This window comes from Brachycentrus maculatus, unplaced genomic scaffold (genome assembly GCF_059751285.1).
Source record: "Brachycentrus maculatus isolate JH-2025_06_01 unplaced genomic scaffold, ASM5975128v1 h1tg000128l, whole genome shotgun sequence".
In the NCBI taxonomy this organism is placed as follows: Eukaryota; Metazoa; Arthropoda; class Insecta; order Trichoptera; family Brachycentridae; genus Brachycentrus; species Brachycentrus maculatus.
The window spans coordinates 20167-39797 of NW_028280881.1; the positions used below are offsets into that span (position 1 = coordinate 20167).

The 19631-nt window shown below is 40.9% G+C and overlaps 1 protein-coding gene, 1 non-coding gene and 1 pseudogene across 2 annotated transcripts; 2 read left to right on the forward strand and 1 right to left on the reverse strand.

Moving 5' to 3' along the window:
• Positions 1-12150: 12150 nt before the first annotated feature.
• Positions 12151-14046, reverse strand: LOC148309354 (vesicle-fusing ATPase-like). The gene is given in 3 exon segments (XM_088260203.1): positions 12151-13550; positions 13665-13731; positions 13849-14046. Coding segments are annotated over 3 exon segments (1665 nt in total).
• A 2207-nt stretch (positions 14047-16253) lies between these two features.
• Positions 16254-16876, forward strand: LOC148309355 (N(6)-adenosine-methyltransferase catalytic subunit METTL3-like; annotated as a pseudogene).
• Positions 16877-19056: 2180 nt separating this feature from the next.
• On the forward strand, positions 19057-19175 carry LOC148309356 (5S ribosomal RNA). The gene has a single exon (XR_015837556.1). It is a non-coding gene; the product is annotated as a 5S ribosomal RNA (ribosomal RNA).
• The last annotated feature ends 456 nt before the right edge of the window (positions 19176-19631 follow it).

The window sequence follows — 19631 nt, forward strand, 5'->3', positions numbered from 1 at the left end:
TTAGTTGCCTATAAATCTCGCCATTATTAAAGTCATATTGTCACAACCAATTGGGGATTATGAATGTGATGCAATCAGACTTTCTAAGAACTGCTTGATCGCTATTTCATGAGTCTCGCTTTTGCTAATGAACTCTTTGAGGCTACTGACGAAGAGTTAATTCTTGGTGTGAAAGTTCTCCCAGACTCCATCACTCGCAACTATAATGTATTGGTCATCGCTGCCTCTTGCTTGCTCCATGATTTATGGACAGCTCGTGAGCATTTGCTCATTATAGGGCTTTTTTGTGTTGGACTTCAATGAAAAATCCCCGAAGGCCCTCGAAACGTTAACTCCGTTGTTGATTCGGCCGTTGATGACTTTCCCTCCTGCTTTTATGATCCTATTCTTTTCGTAGGGGAGATGGGGCTTGTGGTCTTAGGATAGGGGTATGTGGTCCTGTTTTCTGATCATTACTGCGCGGGTGTCACCGATATTGGCGGAATATATGACGTTTTTGGTCACTAACACGACATTGGCAGTGCAACCAGTTTCCATGCATGCTTTCTTGTCTGCAGGGCATATCGGCACACCGAGCTATTTTTGGACCTTGCGAATATTTTCTTGCCCGCTTTCGGACATCAGAATTTCGTCGACTCTCTTGAATGTGCCTGTGAGTGCCTTCGCATAGTTTTTGAGCCTGAGGTTTGGTTCGTTTTTCAGTTCGCGGAAGAAGATGCGACTGACATAGTTCGCTACCGATGGGCCTCCATGACCATCAAAGACCCCGAAGATTGTGGTTTATTGATCAATTTTGGCAAACATGCAATAGTCTTCCATATTTTTTCGCCATCCTAGACTTAGAGGAGGGGTACCTTGAACAGCGGCAGCATACAACTATATTTTACCGTCTTCGAATATTCCAGTATCAAATCGAATTTACTTGATTGGCGAGTTGAGATGAGTCCCCATTCAACTGAGGTTTATTTGCAATCAATAGAAATAAATCAGAAAAACTGATAGGGTTTTCAATGATGCCAAACATATAACAATGCCATGAATAATCAATTTGAAACTGCCATCCGCCATGTTTCGAACCATTAAACGAAGGGCTTATCAAATATAAACTTTAAACTTAGAAATCGATCATCTTCTATGCTCGAAGGCACACATATTTGTGTTAGTTCGAAGCTGCTGCTTAAAGATGCATCATTAAGTATAAAGAGTATCAATCAGGCACTATATATCTCTCCTCAATGAGAATACTGTATTACTCTCCCTTTTCAATTCCTCTTGCAGCATGTCGATCTCACCGATGAGCTTGGAGCAAGTCGCGCAGGTTTCTGCCTCTAACTGCCTCGGCTGAGTTTAAACTTGCAAATAGGCAGATGATGAATTGTTTTATTTGTTCTTAGTCTTGGGGGGCATTCCGTTTCCTCTCCGACTCAGCTCCATCAGCAGATCGTCATTATCATTGTTGAGGGAGTTGATTTAATTTTTGCATCGATCGATTTCCTCAATGTACAATGCAACCTCTCTCCTCAGGATTTAGTAGTCAGTAGTTAGTTTGTTTTATTGCTCTTCCCTTTTGATGATCTGGTTCTGGCACATCCTGATGTGGTGGGTGAGCTATTTGTTCTTGGATTAGGTGAGCTGGATCAGCTATGTCTTCTATTGGAGCTGCTGCTGGATGTTGAAAATATGCTTTTTGAGTTATGAGTTTTCGAATTCGAGCTACTGGCTATAGGAGAGCAGTTACTATAGATCCATTGGGCTGTTCGGTGCTACTTTACTGTGTTATTTGTTATAATACACTATTTCTCTCAATCGCACGACTATCATTTATATAGCCATCATAATAAACCTTATCATAATCACCTGCCCTCAAGGCTACTACTCCTACTATTTAAGCTACTACTTAAGGCAGCCCGCAACACCTCGACTTCAGCAAATAGCAGCACATTCATCGCCATGTTATCATCAAGCCGACTCTTCATCACAGCCGAATGCCCAACAGCAATCCTTAGCTATTTGGCCTCCTCCTCCAACGCATCTCTGCTCTTCACAACAATTTGCAACTCCTGCTTAAGTTCGGCATCCTATATAATGCAATGAATTTACTTGCTGGTAGTATTTTTTTCTTTCGGCGTTGAGGGTATAGATGACAGCCTGCACCCTCTCGAATTATTCATATAGTTTCTTTATGCTCTTTTCATAGCGGCACTGTGTCTTCTTGCTTTCCTCGTACTCTCGCATAATGAGCTCGTACTCTTTGATCGCTTCGATCAGGCTGTCATTCCTCTTAATGTGGATCTCCAACTCGCGACATTTGTCGGCATAGGAAGTAGTGAGATTTGTTATTTGCTGATGGGCTCCTTCGTTATTGTGATACATATTCTTGAGACTTCTCAGCTCTTGTTCGAGCTGCTTGTTTTTGCAGTCGAGTTAGGCTAGTTTCTGTGACTGGTCTGCTATTACTTAGGAAAGACGCTCGAGTTAGGCTTGCGAGATGCTGAGTTTGTTTTGAGTTCTTTTCAGGTTGGCCTATAGCTATTATATGTAGTCTGTATGCGCAGTTGTCGGCTATATTTGCTATTTGTTATTATCGTTGTTGCTGTTATTGTTGTCGTTATTATAAATTATGCTGTCATGAGCGATGCTCTTGCTATTGAGCTATTGAGTTAATTGGATGATCTGCTGGTTTAGGGTTACTATTTAATTCCTTTATTTGACCGACTTACTTTCTGACTCACTCATAATGGCAATATGCTTCGATGTCAGTTCTGATATTTGCTGCTCGTACTACTTAATCATCCGTTCCATTCGTGAAAGCTCTGCAGTGTTGCTATTTTAGGGAGTGCGAGGCGAAACTTTATTGATGGTCGCATGATAAGTCTTCAATTGAAGCTGATGCTGGTGCAACTCAGAATGTAAAGTTTATAGTTACTCGTTTCTGTTGAGCAGCTGCTGGTTGAGGTGCTTGTTTGCAATCGATAGCTCCTGGATGGTGTGCTCGAGTTCGAGGATCGCGGGCTGTTTGAAAGTGCGGCTGCTACTCTGATAAAGAGTGAGACTATCCAATTCCAAAGCATTGTCATTACTCTTTAGAGGAATGCTTGCATTGTTGGCGTCCTTTTGGCATAACTGAAGCTCGAGGTGCATCCTGATTTTGTTGTTGTTTTACAGTTGTTACTCTAAGTTCCTGGCATGCACTCGAATTCGATCGGATTCGCCCATCAGCTTATTCTGATCTGAATTGCTTTTCCGAATACTCTCCATCATTCGATTGTTTTCCGCCTTCAAAGCACTGATAGAATCAGATGCTGCGATGAACTTGCAATTGAGTTCAGACAATTCAGCCTTCAGCTCATTAATTTCCTTATTTAAACTCACTCTAATTCTATTGCGCTCGATGTCAAACTATCTGGTTATCGTTGCAATCTTAGTTTCTAAGATACGCGCACTCGTTCGTATTTGCTATTGGCTCGATGCTTCGACTCGAGTGGCCTCCAGTAATGCACTTTTGTTGTTGGCCTCGAGAGATAGTGCTTTATTGCGGAGTGAGTGAAGCTCTGCTGTGAGAGATGCAACTGCTTGTTCATGGGAATGCTTTAGTTGTTGCAGAGTGGAGGCGTGACTGCTTGTATGTTGGATTTATAGATCCTTGCATTTGGTGATCCATGCTGATAGCTCATCTTGCAATAGTTTATTGTGCTGTTACCATCGATTAACGTTCATATTGTTTTTATTACCCATGTTCACATTGCAGATATTCTTTTTGAATATATCGAGTTCCTGTCTTGCATGCCTGGCCACGAGAGTGCTTTCCTCTAACTGATACCCCAGCTCCTTATTCCTATTAGTCAATTCACTGAGCCTGCTCTCTGAGTTAGCAATCACATTTTTGATGATTTTGTTTTCATTGGCGAGCATGAGATACTATTTCTGCAGGATGTCTTGCTTATCTCTCCATAAATTGTCCACACATTTTAATTGATTTTGCAGCTGCACGATATTTCGCTCCAAGCTCTCAGCAATGACCTCCTTCTTCGCGATCTATTGATCATATTTATTGTTGAGAGAGTTTGCATCGCTCTCCAGTATTTCAATCCTCTGTATGTACCTGCTCTACTTCTCCAGGAAGATTCGGCTGGCGCTGGCTTCCTCTTGAGCATTTCGATGATTCGCTGATTATAGTTTTCCCGAAAGTCCCCGCAGTTATTCCTCTAGGTGAGAGATTGTCAAGCTATTGCTGGTGATTATTTGCTCATGCCTGGTAGTTTCGCTATGAAGGTCGCGTTGCATTTGCTCCAGCTTGCGCATCGTAGCTTCGAGTTAGGTGTGAGAATGCTATGTCTTCCGACTGAGCTGAAGCCTCTCATTACCCTCTAGACTGTCCCTTTGCTTTAGATTGCTTTACAATTGCAGTATACTGCTCTTGTAATGAGATATCTCTTGCATTTTGCTATTGATAATCTGATTGAGTTTCTGTGTGTTCTGCTATGTTCGCTAATGCATCTCGTTGATCTGCTGGTGTAGCCTGATGACTGTTTGTTCTGATGCAAGGCATTTATTCTTGTGTTTTGCTAGTTAGTTTCTGGTGTGCTCAAGTTCCCTTACTGCTAAGAGCTTACTGCGTTACAACTGCTGAGCCTGTGTGCGTAATAAGTGTACAGTTTTGGTCAGCTAATTATGCAATGAGGAGCTCGCACGCTCAGTCTATTGGTCCGAGTGTCTGCTGATCTGTGAGTGTGAGTGTGAGTGCGAGTGTGATTGCGAGTGCGGATGTCTGGCATTTCTCGGGTGATTTACAAGTGAAGCCGACTGCGCTCCATGGCATGCTATCGTTTGATGTTCCTATTCTATTGGCGGATCCGATTATTCTCTGCGCTGAGTTTGCTCATTTTTTTATTGAGTTATCGAATTCTATTCTCGTAGTTGTGGATCTTGCTGGCATATTACCGCTCATACTTATGATCGATTGTGTTGTTGAGCCACGCTACTTTGCTACGCAATTCGCTGATTTAGCGGTCCTTCGCTTAAAGATGGAGTTGCTGCTGTTGGAGCTGGTGAGTGATTAAGGAAAGACGATTCTCGTAAGTGCTGGCATTGGGGTCGTTGTGGGTGTTGCTATCCCTGAGGCGAGCCTGCCTTCGGAGGATGCTAATTTCTTAATGATGGCTTGCCTTTATCTGCTGGATTGTGTGAAGCAGCACACTATTTTCGTCGATAAGCTTTGAAGATTGCTGAGTGGACAGTGAGATTGATCGGTGATACTCTGTTTCGATATTGGACATCTTGGCGTACAGCTCTGATATTTGATGGGAAAGCCGCACATTTTATTCACCTAATCTGCTCCTGCTGATCGCCTGGTTGCTGCTATTGATACTGGCATCATGGTAGTTGCTGCTGATGTGCTTCATTTGATTGTACTCGTACTACAGCTGCTACAGCCTGTGGACAAGAGTGCTATAGTTGGCACTATTGCTGAGCAGCTCCTCCTTGAGCCTAATGTTCTATTTCTGCAGTGTTGTTTACCTCACCTGCCTGTTATCCTCGGGGTTGCTCACCTGGTGCCTACTCAGTTATTTATATTAGTTCTGCAATTGCTGGTACTTATGCTGCCAGACGATCTCACTCATCGACATCTATTACATTTTCTGCGCAAATTATCGGAGTGCTGCGTCCAGTCTTTTGATTTAGTTGTGCATTTACTCACTCTCTCTCTGATAATATGACTACTGCACCTCTAAAAGAATGGGGGTCTGGACTTGGTTCTCGAAGGTTGTAGTCTGCATTAGGGACTGGCTTTTCATCCGGCCCAGCTCGTGCTCTAACCGAGATATTTCACTTTAGTATCGTCGTTTCAGGTCATCTAACTCTACACCATTACTGCCCATGTTCATGCTCATACCCATGTGCATGTTTGCCACGTTGCTTTCCAGGATAGTTTTGCTCGCATAGATCTCATTAAATTTCAGCCTGAGCTCGTCATTCTGATGGAGTAGCTTCTGGTTCTCTTGCACGCTGGAATTAAGTTGCTGCTTGAGATGGTGGCAGTCCTGAGAGAGGATTTAAATTTGTCGTTGCAGTTCATGATTGGTGCTAATTCCGCGACGGTAATTAAGTTCCAGCTATAATTATAGATACTAAGACTACCTCTAAATCTTTTACGAAGGCGTGAAGTTTGTAGTTTTATGATTGATATTCTTGCACTTCAGCCAGCTTATGAGTGAGCTACTTTATTTGTATTTCGTAGGAGTGGCGATCCAAGCTGTTGCGCGCAAAGTCCTTGTATCTAACGATCATATGATTGATACTTGTGCTTGAAATCATTCAGGTACTCAGTCAGCCGTTCGATTTCTGCAGCTTGCATCAGGCAGACCAACTATAAATTGTTGCCCATGAACTGTTTTTTGTTGTTGGGAAGGTGACGGATCATCGATCTATTGCTATTATGAGGCATACTCGCGGATATCGTATGGGTCGCCTGGCTGCAAGATATTCCAAAGCACTGAGCGGGAAGAAGATTGTGAAGAGCGTGCGCCATGCTGGGGAATCGCGCTACTGTTTCTAAATGCGTAAACAGGCAAAGAAAGCGGGATTACATTCGAAGCACTAATGTCGATTACGGAGTGCGCAGATTTGCCTAAGTCTAGATTGCCCTCAATCTTCTGCATTGATATTTGCGATTGCGATATTTAATAAAACTGCTCTAATATGAGAGCATGATGAGTGTTCTGTTATACTATCCTCATGCAGTATTCTTATACTATCCTCATGCAGTATTCGACAGAGAATAATGTGTTGCTCAATCAGCGCACAATCCAATCACAGCATTATCGACGATATTGATCAATCAAGTTCAAATTAATTATTGCTATTATACTTGAGTCTCGCTCTCTCCACATCCCCCTGGTATTTCCGATACAACTTCAGCAAGTAGGATCCCACCGCGATTACCAGCGCCGCGGAAATGACGAGCGGCAGGATAGTTTTCGTGATCTCTATTTATTTGTGTTACCACGCGCTATATGTGAAATCCTTCGACGATTCACATATCAAATTATCTGAATAAAATCAATTGTACGTTCTGCTGAGTTATTGCAGGCATGCAGGTATTTGACTTTATACTACTCCTCGATTGGCACCAGGCTGTAGCATATGACATTCGGGTACACGATGCTGAGCTCGTAGATGCGTAGCTACTCTTCAGTACATATGTATATCACCTTACGCCCGTCCAATTATGTGATCTTGGCATCTCTCGCATTGTGGAGGAAGATGCTGCCAGCCTTGTGATAGTCGTAAGGGTATGGCTCTTCAGCATTGTGGGAAGCCCAAAACAGCTTGACCCCTGAAAAGATATTGCCCATTACGATTTCAGTATTGGAACCCACACCAGTGAGCCTCTCGTTGAAGAATATTGGCTGTTGCGCCACATAAGTCCCAAAGTTTTGCTATTTCACCAGTTGCAAGATAAAGTAGGACTTACGAGTGAGCGAGCATTGTAATGCAACATAGACACCATGATTTTGAGTAGTCATGTGGGTGCACCCAAACTGATTAAACATACTCTTCACCTTATCTTGACTGAAATTATTGACAGCCCCTGATTCATGTGACACTTCAATCAGTCCCGTGTAATAGTTCAGAAGCAGCAGCTTATTCTCCGGGAGCTGAACCAATTACTATACGAACAGTTTCTACACATTGAAGAACTCAGCTGAATATTTTTGGTGATTTATCAGAGAGGCTGCAGCTGTCAGCTCATAGGACTCGATCACTGATTGAGTTAGGAGGAAAAGGTATTGCTTCGAACTAATTGGATCGGCAAAAGCGTAGAATTTATAAAGAGAATCAACTCCTTTAAATCCTGAGAGCTTTGTGCATTTGTTTACTGCAGGCTCGCAATATGATATTTCAATTGGAGTGCCGACAAATGCATTGCCGTTTATCTTCGCTATTTTCACTTCATACCTCTCACGGTTTTTGTCGCCCTCAGAGCTATTCACAAACAGGTTCAAGCTTAAATCCAAGGGCTACGGACTGGCTTCGAATTTTTGGTCATTCTTTAAGAAATAACCTGTTCCATTGTTTAGCATTATTAATATGTGCTCGCCAAGGATTTAAAAGGCTTCAATGATCTGAGGATTGTCTGTCAGAGCCGTCAATGATTCGTAAACGCTTCTTTCCCTGTTTACATTCGAACCAATTCGAAACTATGAATTAAAAAGGGTCTACTTTTTCGAATTACTGGACTGTTTTTATTTATTTGGGCTGGGCCCTGCATTTACTGGATTAGCTTTATGTATTGGTGGAGGTGCGGGTGACATCGATGCTAAAGACTTTTGAGGCATCGATCTATGGCTCCACGTAATGCTTATCTGTTTTGATTTTGGAGGTTATTCTGTTGAGGGAGTGAGTTGCATCAAGGTTTGAGCAGCGCGCATACGATAAAAGCAGCAAGCAAACAACTGAAAGCAGAGCACACTTAACTTAGATCATTTTATTTTTAAATCTTTCGTATAATTAGATTAGTATCTACGCCTATTTGCTCATTATTCTTATACGCATGCATGTATATTATACTCATATATAATCCTCGAAGCAACTGGACTATTGATAGGCAGGATTTATACTCGTGAGAATTACAAACTTTGAGAGTAATTTTGTATTCATTCTTTATTCATACTATATATATATTTTTCAATATGACACATTTGAATATTGAGGGGCATATATTAATCCGATTCATTCATAGATAGTAGAGTGTTTTTCAACTATTATTCATGAGATTAGGGGCACTCAATCTCCTTTGATTGATATTTCTGTCTAAACTGGACACCAGTCCTTTCCTTTTATTCCGAATATGCTAGTTATGCTGGTATTTGGTAGCACTCTTTGCACTGATGAACTTAGTCTTCGAATGTAGCCTCTCCAGCGACTCCTCCTTGCCCCTACTCTCACTCGGACTGCCTTGGAAATTGTTTTCAGAGATTCGCCAAGCAGAGCCCGTCTTCATGGTCTGATTTTTGGGGTCTCGATTATAAAACGTGGATGAGTACATGCCCTCGATATCATCATAGCAGTGGCAGCTTTCGCATTATGATCTGATTGTCATGAATTGCTATTTAATTTTGTTGGCATTGTTTATTTTTTGAGTGTAGACTTGCTTTATTTTGTTTGAATAGGCGTTCATGTCGAGAGTTCGATTATACTGGTGCCTACCGTAATTGCTAAGAGCACTGTTACCTTTGCCAGAAGTGCCGCTATTTTAGAGCCTGCCTCCCTTCCTCAGTATATCCATCCGAAACATCTTATTCCTTTTATGGTCATAGCACTACTCATGTACGATCAGCATGCCGCTACCAGAATGATATCTTTTCTTTAACAGTTCCTATTTCTTATTGAGTATCTCATACTGCCTCCCAATACTCTGAGATCGGGAGTTCTCGTCATTGTTCATAAATATCTCTTGTAGATCCAGCACTATTCGCTACTTTTAGGGGCTGAGCTGCTTAATTAATGGAGATGCTGATTGATACTTAACCAACGACGATGAAGATGGCTGGCTCTTCCTCAATTGCATCTCTATTGTAGGATTTTCAGATTTGAGTAATTCTGGAGAGTCGAGCTCTTTGCATTCTGGGGATTTCACTTGCCGAACAACGTGAGCATCCGATACATTTGTGATTTGTGAATTCAGATGTGGATGATGTTGATCGGAATTATTCCTTGAGATAAAAGTTTGGGGACTATTTAATGCGTTTGAGGGTTCCATAAGCTTCTATTTCAAGAGTATTTATATTTTTTTTTTGAAGTCACCGCTCTACTTTTTCGCTTGAAGTGCTAATTATATTTTGGTTTCGAGTTTTTTGCTCCGAGAAACCTCCGTCATCGCATTCTTTAAGTTATTATGTAAGAGTTACGATCTGTTTATTTTAAGTATTTGCTTATTCTTAGCAGTGTTAGCATCTTAGAGTTTCTTTTCATTCTGAATATTTACTTAATTGTGATTATTCGCATTAATATGATGATGGTTCTTGTTTCCTATGTCAATGGTGAGGCCCTACCCCTTGCCATATTGCCCAGATTTGACCCTTGCTTCGAAGGTTATTCGATCCTAGTTTACTTTATTCATGTTCCTTTTAATTTTGATAAGTTAGAGCTCCATCTTTTCTTTGAGATGTCTCAGAAGTGTCACATAGCTATTCTCAATATTGTGGCGAATCGTAAAGGGAAGCTCATGGGCCACCTTTGAGCAGAGTTCTTTAAACTTGTCAATGGAAATGCAATAAAAGGCTGCATAGGCAGAGGTGACTGTGACTTCGAAATTATTCACCGATCTCTATTGAAGTAATAATACAAGTTATTGTGACAAAGTGTCCGTGAAATTATTGATTTGGCTGCTGTCATCATTTTTGCCGATATTACTCTTGACATTAGGCGTCTATTTTTATTTTAAACTTGGGCTCTTATGCGTATTTTTGCTTCTCCTTGAAGACAATATCTAATTGCCAGATTACTACATCTATTGCTACTGATGCTACTGTGAAAGCTTAACCTTCTTTGGATATTTACGAGAGCCATACTTATCAATTAAGGCTTGAGTTGTCACTGAAACCATCTTGGAATTGCCAGCAAATTAATAGAATAGAAACTAGGCACCAAAAATAGCCTATCGGGAGGCATTAGCCAGCCCAACGCGACGAGTCAAAACTCGGCCCTCAACAGAACACACAAAAGTTTTACTGTACTCGCACTAACCCTCGCACAGTATAATTAATTTATCGTTAGGTAGGTTCTCCTTAACGAACGTGGCTCCCCTTCGATACTTCTCGTACTCAAACTACTTTGCCATCGCTTTGATTTTATTTTCAGAGATCTATTCGGCCTATGGCTTATTGGTTTTAAACACGGAGGAAAGAAAAATACATTTGGCGGATTATTGCATGTACCAGTCAATGGAGTACATTTTATTGATTTTCAGGCAGCCGAACAAGCATTTGTTCGGACCCGAGTGGTCTAACTGTGAGGGTTCAGGATGCTCTACGTGCAGAAGTGTGTAGTTTTATATATTGTTGAGCTTCTTGAAAGTGCTTAGGCTGAAAAAAGATCCTTATTTTATTTATAGCACTGACTTATCTTTGTTGTTGATGCTGCTTAGTACCATATCTTGACCATTATCGTCCGATTCATCTTCGTTCTCTTTTTCGGGATATGCACTATCTTCGTGATATTATTAAAAAGGTGAACCATTGGGACTCCTGCGAAGGCGCTTCTATTTTAAGATTTGCTGACGTTTAACATGGTATTAGTTTTTGGTTAACACAATTTTTCCAGAGTACAAATAAAATATATAGTGATTGCCTGCTAAGCTATCGCTGTCTCCACAAAACTGCTTCCGAAATTTTTAGGTCTTGCATTCTTGCAAGGCCAACTCTATTACAGCATGATTGCTGTTAGTTATATTGCTGACTTGATTGCTGCTGGTTATATTGCTGGTGGCATGATTGCGATTTGCATGGCTTGGACTGCTATTGAGGCCTAGGATCTCGACGGGAGGGAAATTATCGAAAAACTAGTCTAAAGGGGGCAATGAGCAGAGACTATAATATGAGTTAGTAATGTATTATAAAAGATTAGCTAGCTGCAGGATAGCGTGGCCGGGAGAAGAAGTTAGTTTGAGGGGTGATTTATTCTGCGGAGGTTAAGTGATGTTCATAATCGCTTCGTGCAATTATTTTATTTATAGCAATATGCTATATACTTGTGAGAAGGTTGCGATTGCTTATTCTGTGGTATGCGATATTACTTTATTGAGCAACGCCTATATTTAATCGGGAGATAATTCAAATTGAGACATTCACTCAAAGTGCATGCAAATTAAATCATATTTCGTTATCGTCTTCGCCAGTTGCTGTCAACAACTGGTAGCATTCTTCCCAGTCTTGCATATCGGAGTAGTTATCGACCATGCCAATGATCTAATTGAGCCCTCTGATACCAATCCCTTTGTTGCCGTATTTGGTTGCTTTGTTGCCTCTCTTCTGAGCTATGGCATTCAGCAGAATCTTCGCGATTGAGCTTGCTAGCTTTTCGTTGGCCTTGATTTTCTGGGAAATGTAGTTGATGATTTCTGCTTCTTCTAAGTAGGGGATGAATATTCTAATCATAAGGATGGGAGTACTTGTTATGGAAGGAATTGGGGAGATCAAACTGGTCCATGTGGCTTCCCGCTGATGTTGTGCCAATAATGAGGAGGTTTGTTTGGGAGTTCGGTGGAATTTTGCTGATCAACACCAGCAAAGACTGCAAGATTTGGTTCGAAAATCTTCGTCCAATTGCTGTATATTCGATTAGCCTCTCGATTGAGTCGATCACGATGCAGGCACGGGTTGTCTTGTATGCATCTTCGAAAATCTTATTGATGAAATGGATTTTAGAGGAATCCGGCTGCCCTATGAAAAGCTCAGGCGCGATGATTTTGATGTACGGGAATGTGCAATGCTTAGCAAAGTTGACTGCTAAACTGGTCTTACCCGAGCCAGTGGGTCCATAGAGCAGAATGCTCTTGACTTGGCCGGCATGGGCGTTGGACATTTATGTGGTTTCGGAAAGAGTGTTCGAAATGTGGTCAAACGCACCGCCATAATTGATAATCTTTTCCCTGAAATATGCGTTAAACTTGTCTTAATCGATGCCGAATTGCGGTTTGACCTAATCGAGGGCCTTGAGAAAGTCCTGCATGCTCACTTTCAAACTCTTCTCGTCTATCTTGAGCTTTTCGGAGAAGTTCATGATGTTGGTGCATCTGGTGATCGTGTAGGATGCGGCGCACTTCACGAGGGCCTCTATCTCGGCGCCTGTAAAATTCCTGGTCAATCGTGCTAGCTCCTCCAGCTTGCACTCCTTCTCCAGAATATTATTCTGCCTGAGCTTGGCTGTATGGATGGCTAAAATTTGCTGCCTTCCTTCAGTGGTTGGCAATGAAATTTCGATATGCACTTAGAACCTCCCTGGCCTCAAAATAGCCTCATCGAGCAAATCTTTTCTGTTGGTCATTCCTATGACAATGATATTATTCAAGGCTTCGACCCCATCGATATTGGAGAGAAGCTGGTTGACAACCTGGTCATTTACATTTGTGCCACCTGAGTAGATTCCTCTTTGCTTGCAGATCGCGTCGATTTCATCAAACACAATGATGTGCAGGGGGCTCTTCGGGCCGTATTTATTCTGGTCCTATCTCGCTTTCTGGAAGAGCTTCCTGATATTCTACTATGACTCGCCAACATATTTGCTGAACACCTATGGGCCATTCACTATTTTCAAATTGTCAGCCTTAATGTCCAGGACCTTCGCCAGCTGCCTCGCGATGAGTGTTTTGCCTGTACCCGGGGGACCGTATAATAAAATACCTTTCACATGCTTCACGCCAAACTTGTCCACTATCTAATTAGCAAACCTCCTCGATGCGAATGTCCTTCTAAAAATGTTGAAGATCTGTTTGTCGAGCCCCCCAATCCCCATATCGTCAGCAGTAAAGCCTGACTTGAAGATAGAGCCTTAGCTTTATGCACTGCTAGCATCAGAAGCTGTACCTTTTTATTGAGACTTTCCAAAGTTCGAAATAACATTAATTTAGGAGCCCTGGACTAAAACTCCGAAGCTACTTTAACGCTTCCCCACGATTATCTTTTTGATGACTGCTTGAAATATCACAGAATTAACATCGATATAGAATGGCTGCTCAGTATTTAAAACAATGCCCGTTTATTTATCACGGAAATGAGCTAATACCCTCTCTTCTGAGTACTGTTCGAGCTCTACTTCATTTTTACGTACTGTTAATTAAATAGTCACTTGTTTGATCCCATGCTCCTTCTCATTCAGCTGCTCTGCAGGCTCCACCACTATCGCATGGGCCAGATCGATTCCCAAATACTCTCTCATGGCTTTGCTGGCTCCGATGTTTGGCTTTTCGATCGTGAGTGCAAATCTGCACTTAATGATTCTGTTTTTGATTTTAACATGCACAGTTGCATTTGGATCTTTAGCCATTGTTATTGGTAGGAAGACTGAGTTTTGCAAGGCCAGTTCGTTTCCTTTGAGATTAACCGCAAGGCACTCCATGAAGTAGATCAATGGAATTTATGACAAATTATTATTAAGCAAAAATAAGCTGAATGATATGATGCGATGTCATGAATTGATTCGATGTGATGGATAAATTGATTGCATCAATAAATATAATTTTAATGCTTGTTGCATCTTCCTCGGAACCGCTTGCTCACTAATTGATTTAGGGAATTCTGACAGAACTGCACAAACAGCTGTCACTAAAGCAGTTTCTAACCAAAAACATTCGCAAGTACTCCACATTGAAAACACTCAATTATGCACGATAGATATAGGGCACATAAAAATATAACCACCAAATACAAATTACTCATAAAGAAGAGAACGAGCCAAATCCATTGCATTGGGATAACATGTTTCCAACTGCTACTGAGATAAACACCCCTTCGCAAATCTAAAATCGAAATAATAAAATAAAATAAAATTATGAGGCAAAAACTAAATCTACGAGTAACAGAACTGTCAAACTTGGGAAGCCATCGGTTCAGAATGTATTGCAAATTTCGGAAAGTTCGTCAGTAGTGAGCGGAGCAATCAAAAAAATAAGAATTCCGCAAATGTAAAAATACTAAAAATTGAATATTCCGGAGCCAGAAGAAGAGGAGCAAATATATAAATAGCTACGAAGGCTTGTAGAGGAGGAGCATGCCAAAAATGAGCAAAAGAAAAAGAACGATAGTATCAAATATAGTCAAGAAAGGGCTGGAAAATAGAGCAAGCGGAAAGATTAGAGAGTCAATTTTGATTACGAAGGAAATATTGTACAACTTCGGCAGTAGAATAGAAACAACCTAGTTTCAAGTGGATTAGATGGGGAATTCAACTCGCTTATTCAAAAATAAAAATAAATCACAGGGCCCCAGTCCCCCACCTAAATTTAATACTCACGCAAGCATTTGAAAAAGCCACTAGGCCTCAAGTCAGATATCGAATTCACTGAAATCAGGAAGCTGTTTTCAGATGCTTCCGTTTCAAAAGGCATCAAGCTGCTTGAAGGAGGGGTTGTAATTGAAGACAAGCGGAAGGTCATTCCTGCAAAAGAACTCAAACAAATGATGGGGAAACATCGGCTCTCTAAGTAGGAGTACAAAAGAATCCGATAATCTATGGGGACAGTCGCTCAATATGACGATCTATCAAAGAGCCTTAAATCTGAACAAGATGATAGCAAGACCAAGCTATTAGAGTTAGATTAAATGAAATCAGTAGAAGAATCGAAGATAAGCCATTCATTGATGCGTCGAAGGTCAACTATTACAATCAGCGATTCTTCCCTCATGGAGAACATGCTGTATGGGCCGGTCAACCAGGCGACTCTCCAAATCAGTCGGGTTGAAGATTAGAAATGTGTGTAAAGCTCAATTAGGCTCGATTCTGTTGACACTTATAATTTAGAGTATATGAAAAAGGGTGGAAGCATTGGTATTGATTCGAAAAAGAAATCGAGAAGCCTGGCGGATTTAAAAGCAACCAAGTTGCCAAAAATAATTAAATTTAGCAATTTTGGGAATGCTGAAATCCCGAAAGCAAGATAAAAACTTAAGGACAGTAATGTTATGATACGTTAGATCAGAAAGAAGTTTTAGGACAAGCTGCGGATTTGATCTTTGAGTTGCTCGAATTCGATTTGCATGTCGGCAGTTTATGCTATTAATTTTAGGCTAAGAATTAATGAGGCCTGAATTATTTAGGGTAATTAATACCCGGAATTTATTGATGGGTTTGGCGCATATTTATTGATATCATATATTTATCGTGTTGTTGCAATGAGCAGCCGGTACAAGCTCAGGAAGAAGCCCAAGATAAGTATATTCGAGCAGTACGACATGGAGGAATAAGATATGTGCAACGAAGATGCAGATCAAGATGAGTATGCCAATCATCGGTCGCGGCCCAAAAGGCAGTGCCAGAACAACAAGAATAAGCGCATGAAGGAGGAGTATGAAATGGACCTGTCTAATTTTGGATCTGAGGAGATAGACGAGGAGGATATCTTTGACCCCAATTAAATAGTCGACCGACTACCGACATCCCTTGCATAGCTCAAGGCACTCAGAGATAAAGTCGACAGTCGCATTGAATACTATAAATCTTTGTTCTTAGAAGAAGAGACCATCAAGAAGAGTACATATTATTTAATGCAGACACTCTCTCCTCGGCAGATCCAATGTCCATTCCGATCTGCGCCGATATCACTAACTACGAATGGAACTATCTGATTGAGCAGCAGAAGAAGAATGGGAACCGCATGTTTGATGCCATTATGATGGATCCTCCATGGAAGTTAAGCACCTCACAGCCCTCGAGGGGAGTCGCAATTAAATACAACAGCCTCTCTGATGAACAAATTGAGCAGATCCCAATCGAGAAATTGCAAAAGAGTGGCTTCATCTTCATATGGACCATCAATGCCAAGTTGGCTGTTACTCTGAACATGATGAAGAAGTGGAAATATGAAGTGGTAGACTCGATCGCATGGGTCAAATCAACAATCCATAGCAGAATAGCCAAAGGGCATGGTTTCTACCTTCAGCACGCGAAGGAGACCTGCATAATCGGAGTGAAAGGCAAAACCCATTAATATCAGTCAGGAGTGGCGAGAGATTTGATATTTAGCCAAAGAAGGGGACAAAGCCAGAAACCCACATAAATATACGACTACATTGAGAAGCTAGTCCCGAACGGATACTACTTGGAGATATTCGGAAGGAGAAACAATTTGCATAACAGGTGGATGACTGTTGGGAATTAAATATGAGCCATCCTCAAATATAAAAACAGCCTGTATTGATGGATAAATATTCATATTCAATATAAAGCGAATCTGTGCTTTCAATAATGCGGCTATGTAGAGCCCAGAAAGGTATATTATAAAATGGTAAATAACATATAATAGTTTAATAGTTTAATAGTTTAACATAGAAAACTTGAATGCATCGTGTACTTCCTTTATTTGATAGTCTTAGTAACACTCGGTCAGGAAGAAATCAACCACTCTCGTTAAGATAAATAATACAGCCTCTTAGAGCAAAGACAAGTCACGTTCGGGGAACTTTTAAAAAACAGATCATCGAAAATATCGATACTTCATCGGTCCTGGCAACAATTCTGACTTGATTCAATAAGTCTTATCTCATCGTACCAACTGGCACCAAACTAGCGACCCAGCAGCTGCATTCACAAACTTCAAATGGCAGCAAACTGTGAAGGGTTATCATTATGACACTTACCTTGAGAACAGAGGCTTTATTGAGGCATTTAATCATATAGAATTCCATACTGAGCTGTCCAATAAGTAAAACTTGTTTAAAAATGTGGTATAATTCTGCGAGTCGAACAGAATCAATTCATTTGATTATATTCCCGTGACCTTCGTTTTGAAGCCCTCAGATTAGAACTACAGCGAAACATAGCATTAATTTCTGCAGTTTTATTACAAAAATTGCCCTGGACACATGGGCCAGCTCTCGAAGAAGAGAAGCTTAAATATACCCACTGGCCACTAAAACTCGTCCAAATTGCTGAAAAGGAAACATTATCACCATTGTAGGCCTGCAATAAATAAATCCTATACCTCGAATACGGCCTACTTGTGGCTACTTAAGCCGAGCTACAAAAACAGGGTAACTTTATCATTATTATTAGGGCCGAGGGGTGCATGTTTTTGAGGATATTTCGCAATTGGAATATCTTTTGAATTCGTATGTCAAATCCGAACTCGATACTTCGGCTGTGATGAGCCCTCCACTTTCCAAAAAGCTATCAAAGCATGATTCGATTCTTTTGGCAAGCTCTGATATTGAAAATCAAAGCGATCCGCAACAAATCAATTCAAATTCGAACGCTCGAAAAGCAAGCCTCTATGGGAAGAACAAATCATTTAGAATCAAGTAGGCTTCCCATTTCGTGAAGACCGTGAAAAAGGTGTTCATCATCCAAAAATACTTGTAATCCCCTTTGCTAATAGGGTCCAGAAAGTTTGACATTAGAGCATGGGTCCTAGTGACGCACGAGCTCAGAGTTTACTTTTATCGATAAGGCTATATTCGCACCTCCGCCTCGAATTACTCTGTAAGCAAGGAGAAGGTGGATGACTTATCCGTCCATTTGACTAACAATGCAATACAGAAAAACCTGCGCAACTACGGCAAGTTCGAAGAAGGAAATCAATTATCCTATGAGTATTTATCGAGCTACATTTCGAAGAAGGATGGCAGCTTCGCAAATATTAAAGAACAAATGAGAAAAATAGTAAAAATGACGGCACTTTGCGTCCACAAGAAGGCCCCGAAAAGCAGTCGAAAGCACTGCTTCGAATTGCTGGGATATGATTTCATGATTGATAATCAATTAAAGGTCTGGCTCATTTAGGTCAACACTAACCCTTGCTTAGAGGAGAGTTCGTCCCTATTAAAAAAACTGTTGCCAAGGCTGGTCGATGACATGTTCAAAATAACGATTGATGAAATCTTCGAAGGGAGCAAATAAGGAAATTATGCATAATACCCATTTGGCAGTTACAACAACAATGACAACCTCTGGGATTTTGTGGTAGATCTTCGGAAGCCAGCAGTATCGGTATGAACATAGGAATTATGCATGAATTGAGAGTGATTTACAGTTTCTTTTTTCTTTAATATTGGCACACGATACATTATACAGATATATACATACTGGCATTTATGAAACAATATGAACAATCACAATTAGAAAGGGACAATCACCAGAAGAACAAACGGTTAAAATGACAACTGGTCAGAAAAACAAGAATTAATCAACGACTTATTCATCAATAATTTGTACGAAGCTGCCACTTGAGTGAATAGTCAAATAGGTTGGTCATCATATATAAATACTAGGGCATATTATATAATTGAGGTGGGTTAAAAGGTGGGGCACGGAGTATATAGCGAGATCGTAAGACTAACATTCGTTGTCGTCCATACTAAGTTGAAAGCACCGGATCCCATCTGAACTCCGAAGTTAAGCGACTTTAGGCATGGTTAGTACTAAGGTGGGGGACCGCTTGGGAAGTCCGTGTGACGACAACCCTTTTTATTATTATGAGCCTGATCTGTCTGACTCACGCACATACTTTTGCTGCCTTTTCGCACTTGCACTTTTTGAATAGCTTGCTTGTACGAATGCTGGATCTCGTGAGGGTGAGTATTAGAGTAGAAGATACATTTTATAAATATAATAGCTGCAGTTAAAATTACTGAATCAAATACTCGCATGCTTTAATTTTGATTTGATTGTAATGGAGAATGGATTTGCACATGAGGCTTGAATCAAATCAACATTATCCAGTAATTGAGTGCAGCCTATACCTGCATCAATAGCGATCGAAGATAGAAGGAAGCCTATAGTCTCCCACTCCAGGGTTTCCTTTGTACTGCCTAGCAAAATCAGTCTTCTCGCCCTTCCCGAAGGAGGCTCCCCGATAGGACTGCCGACTAGTATCATTAATAAACTTCATGGATGGCAATCTCGAATAGCTAATGATG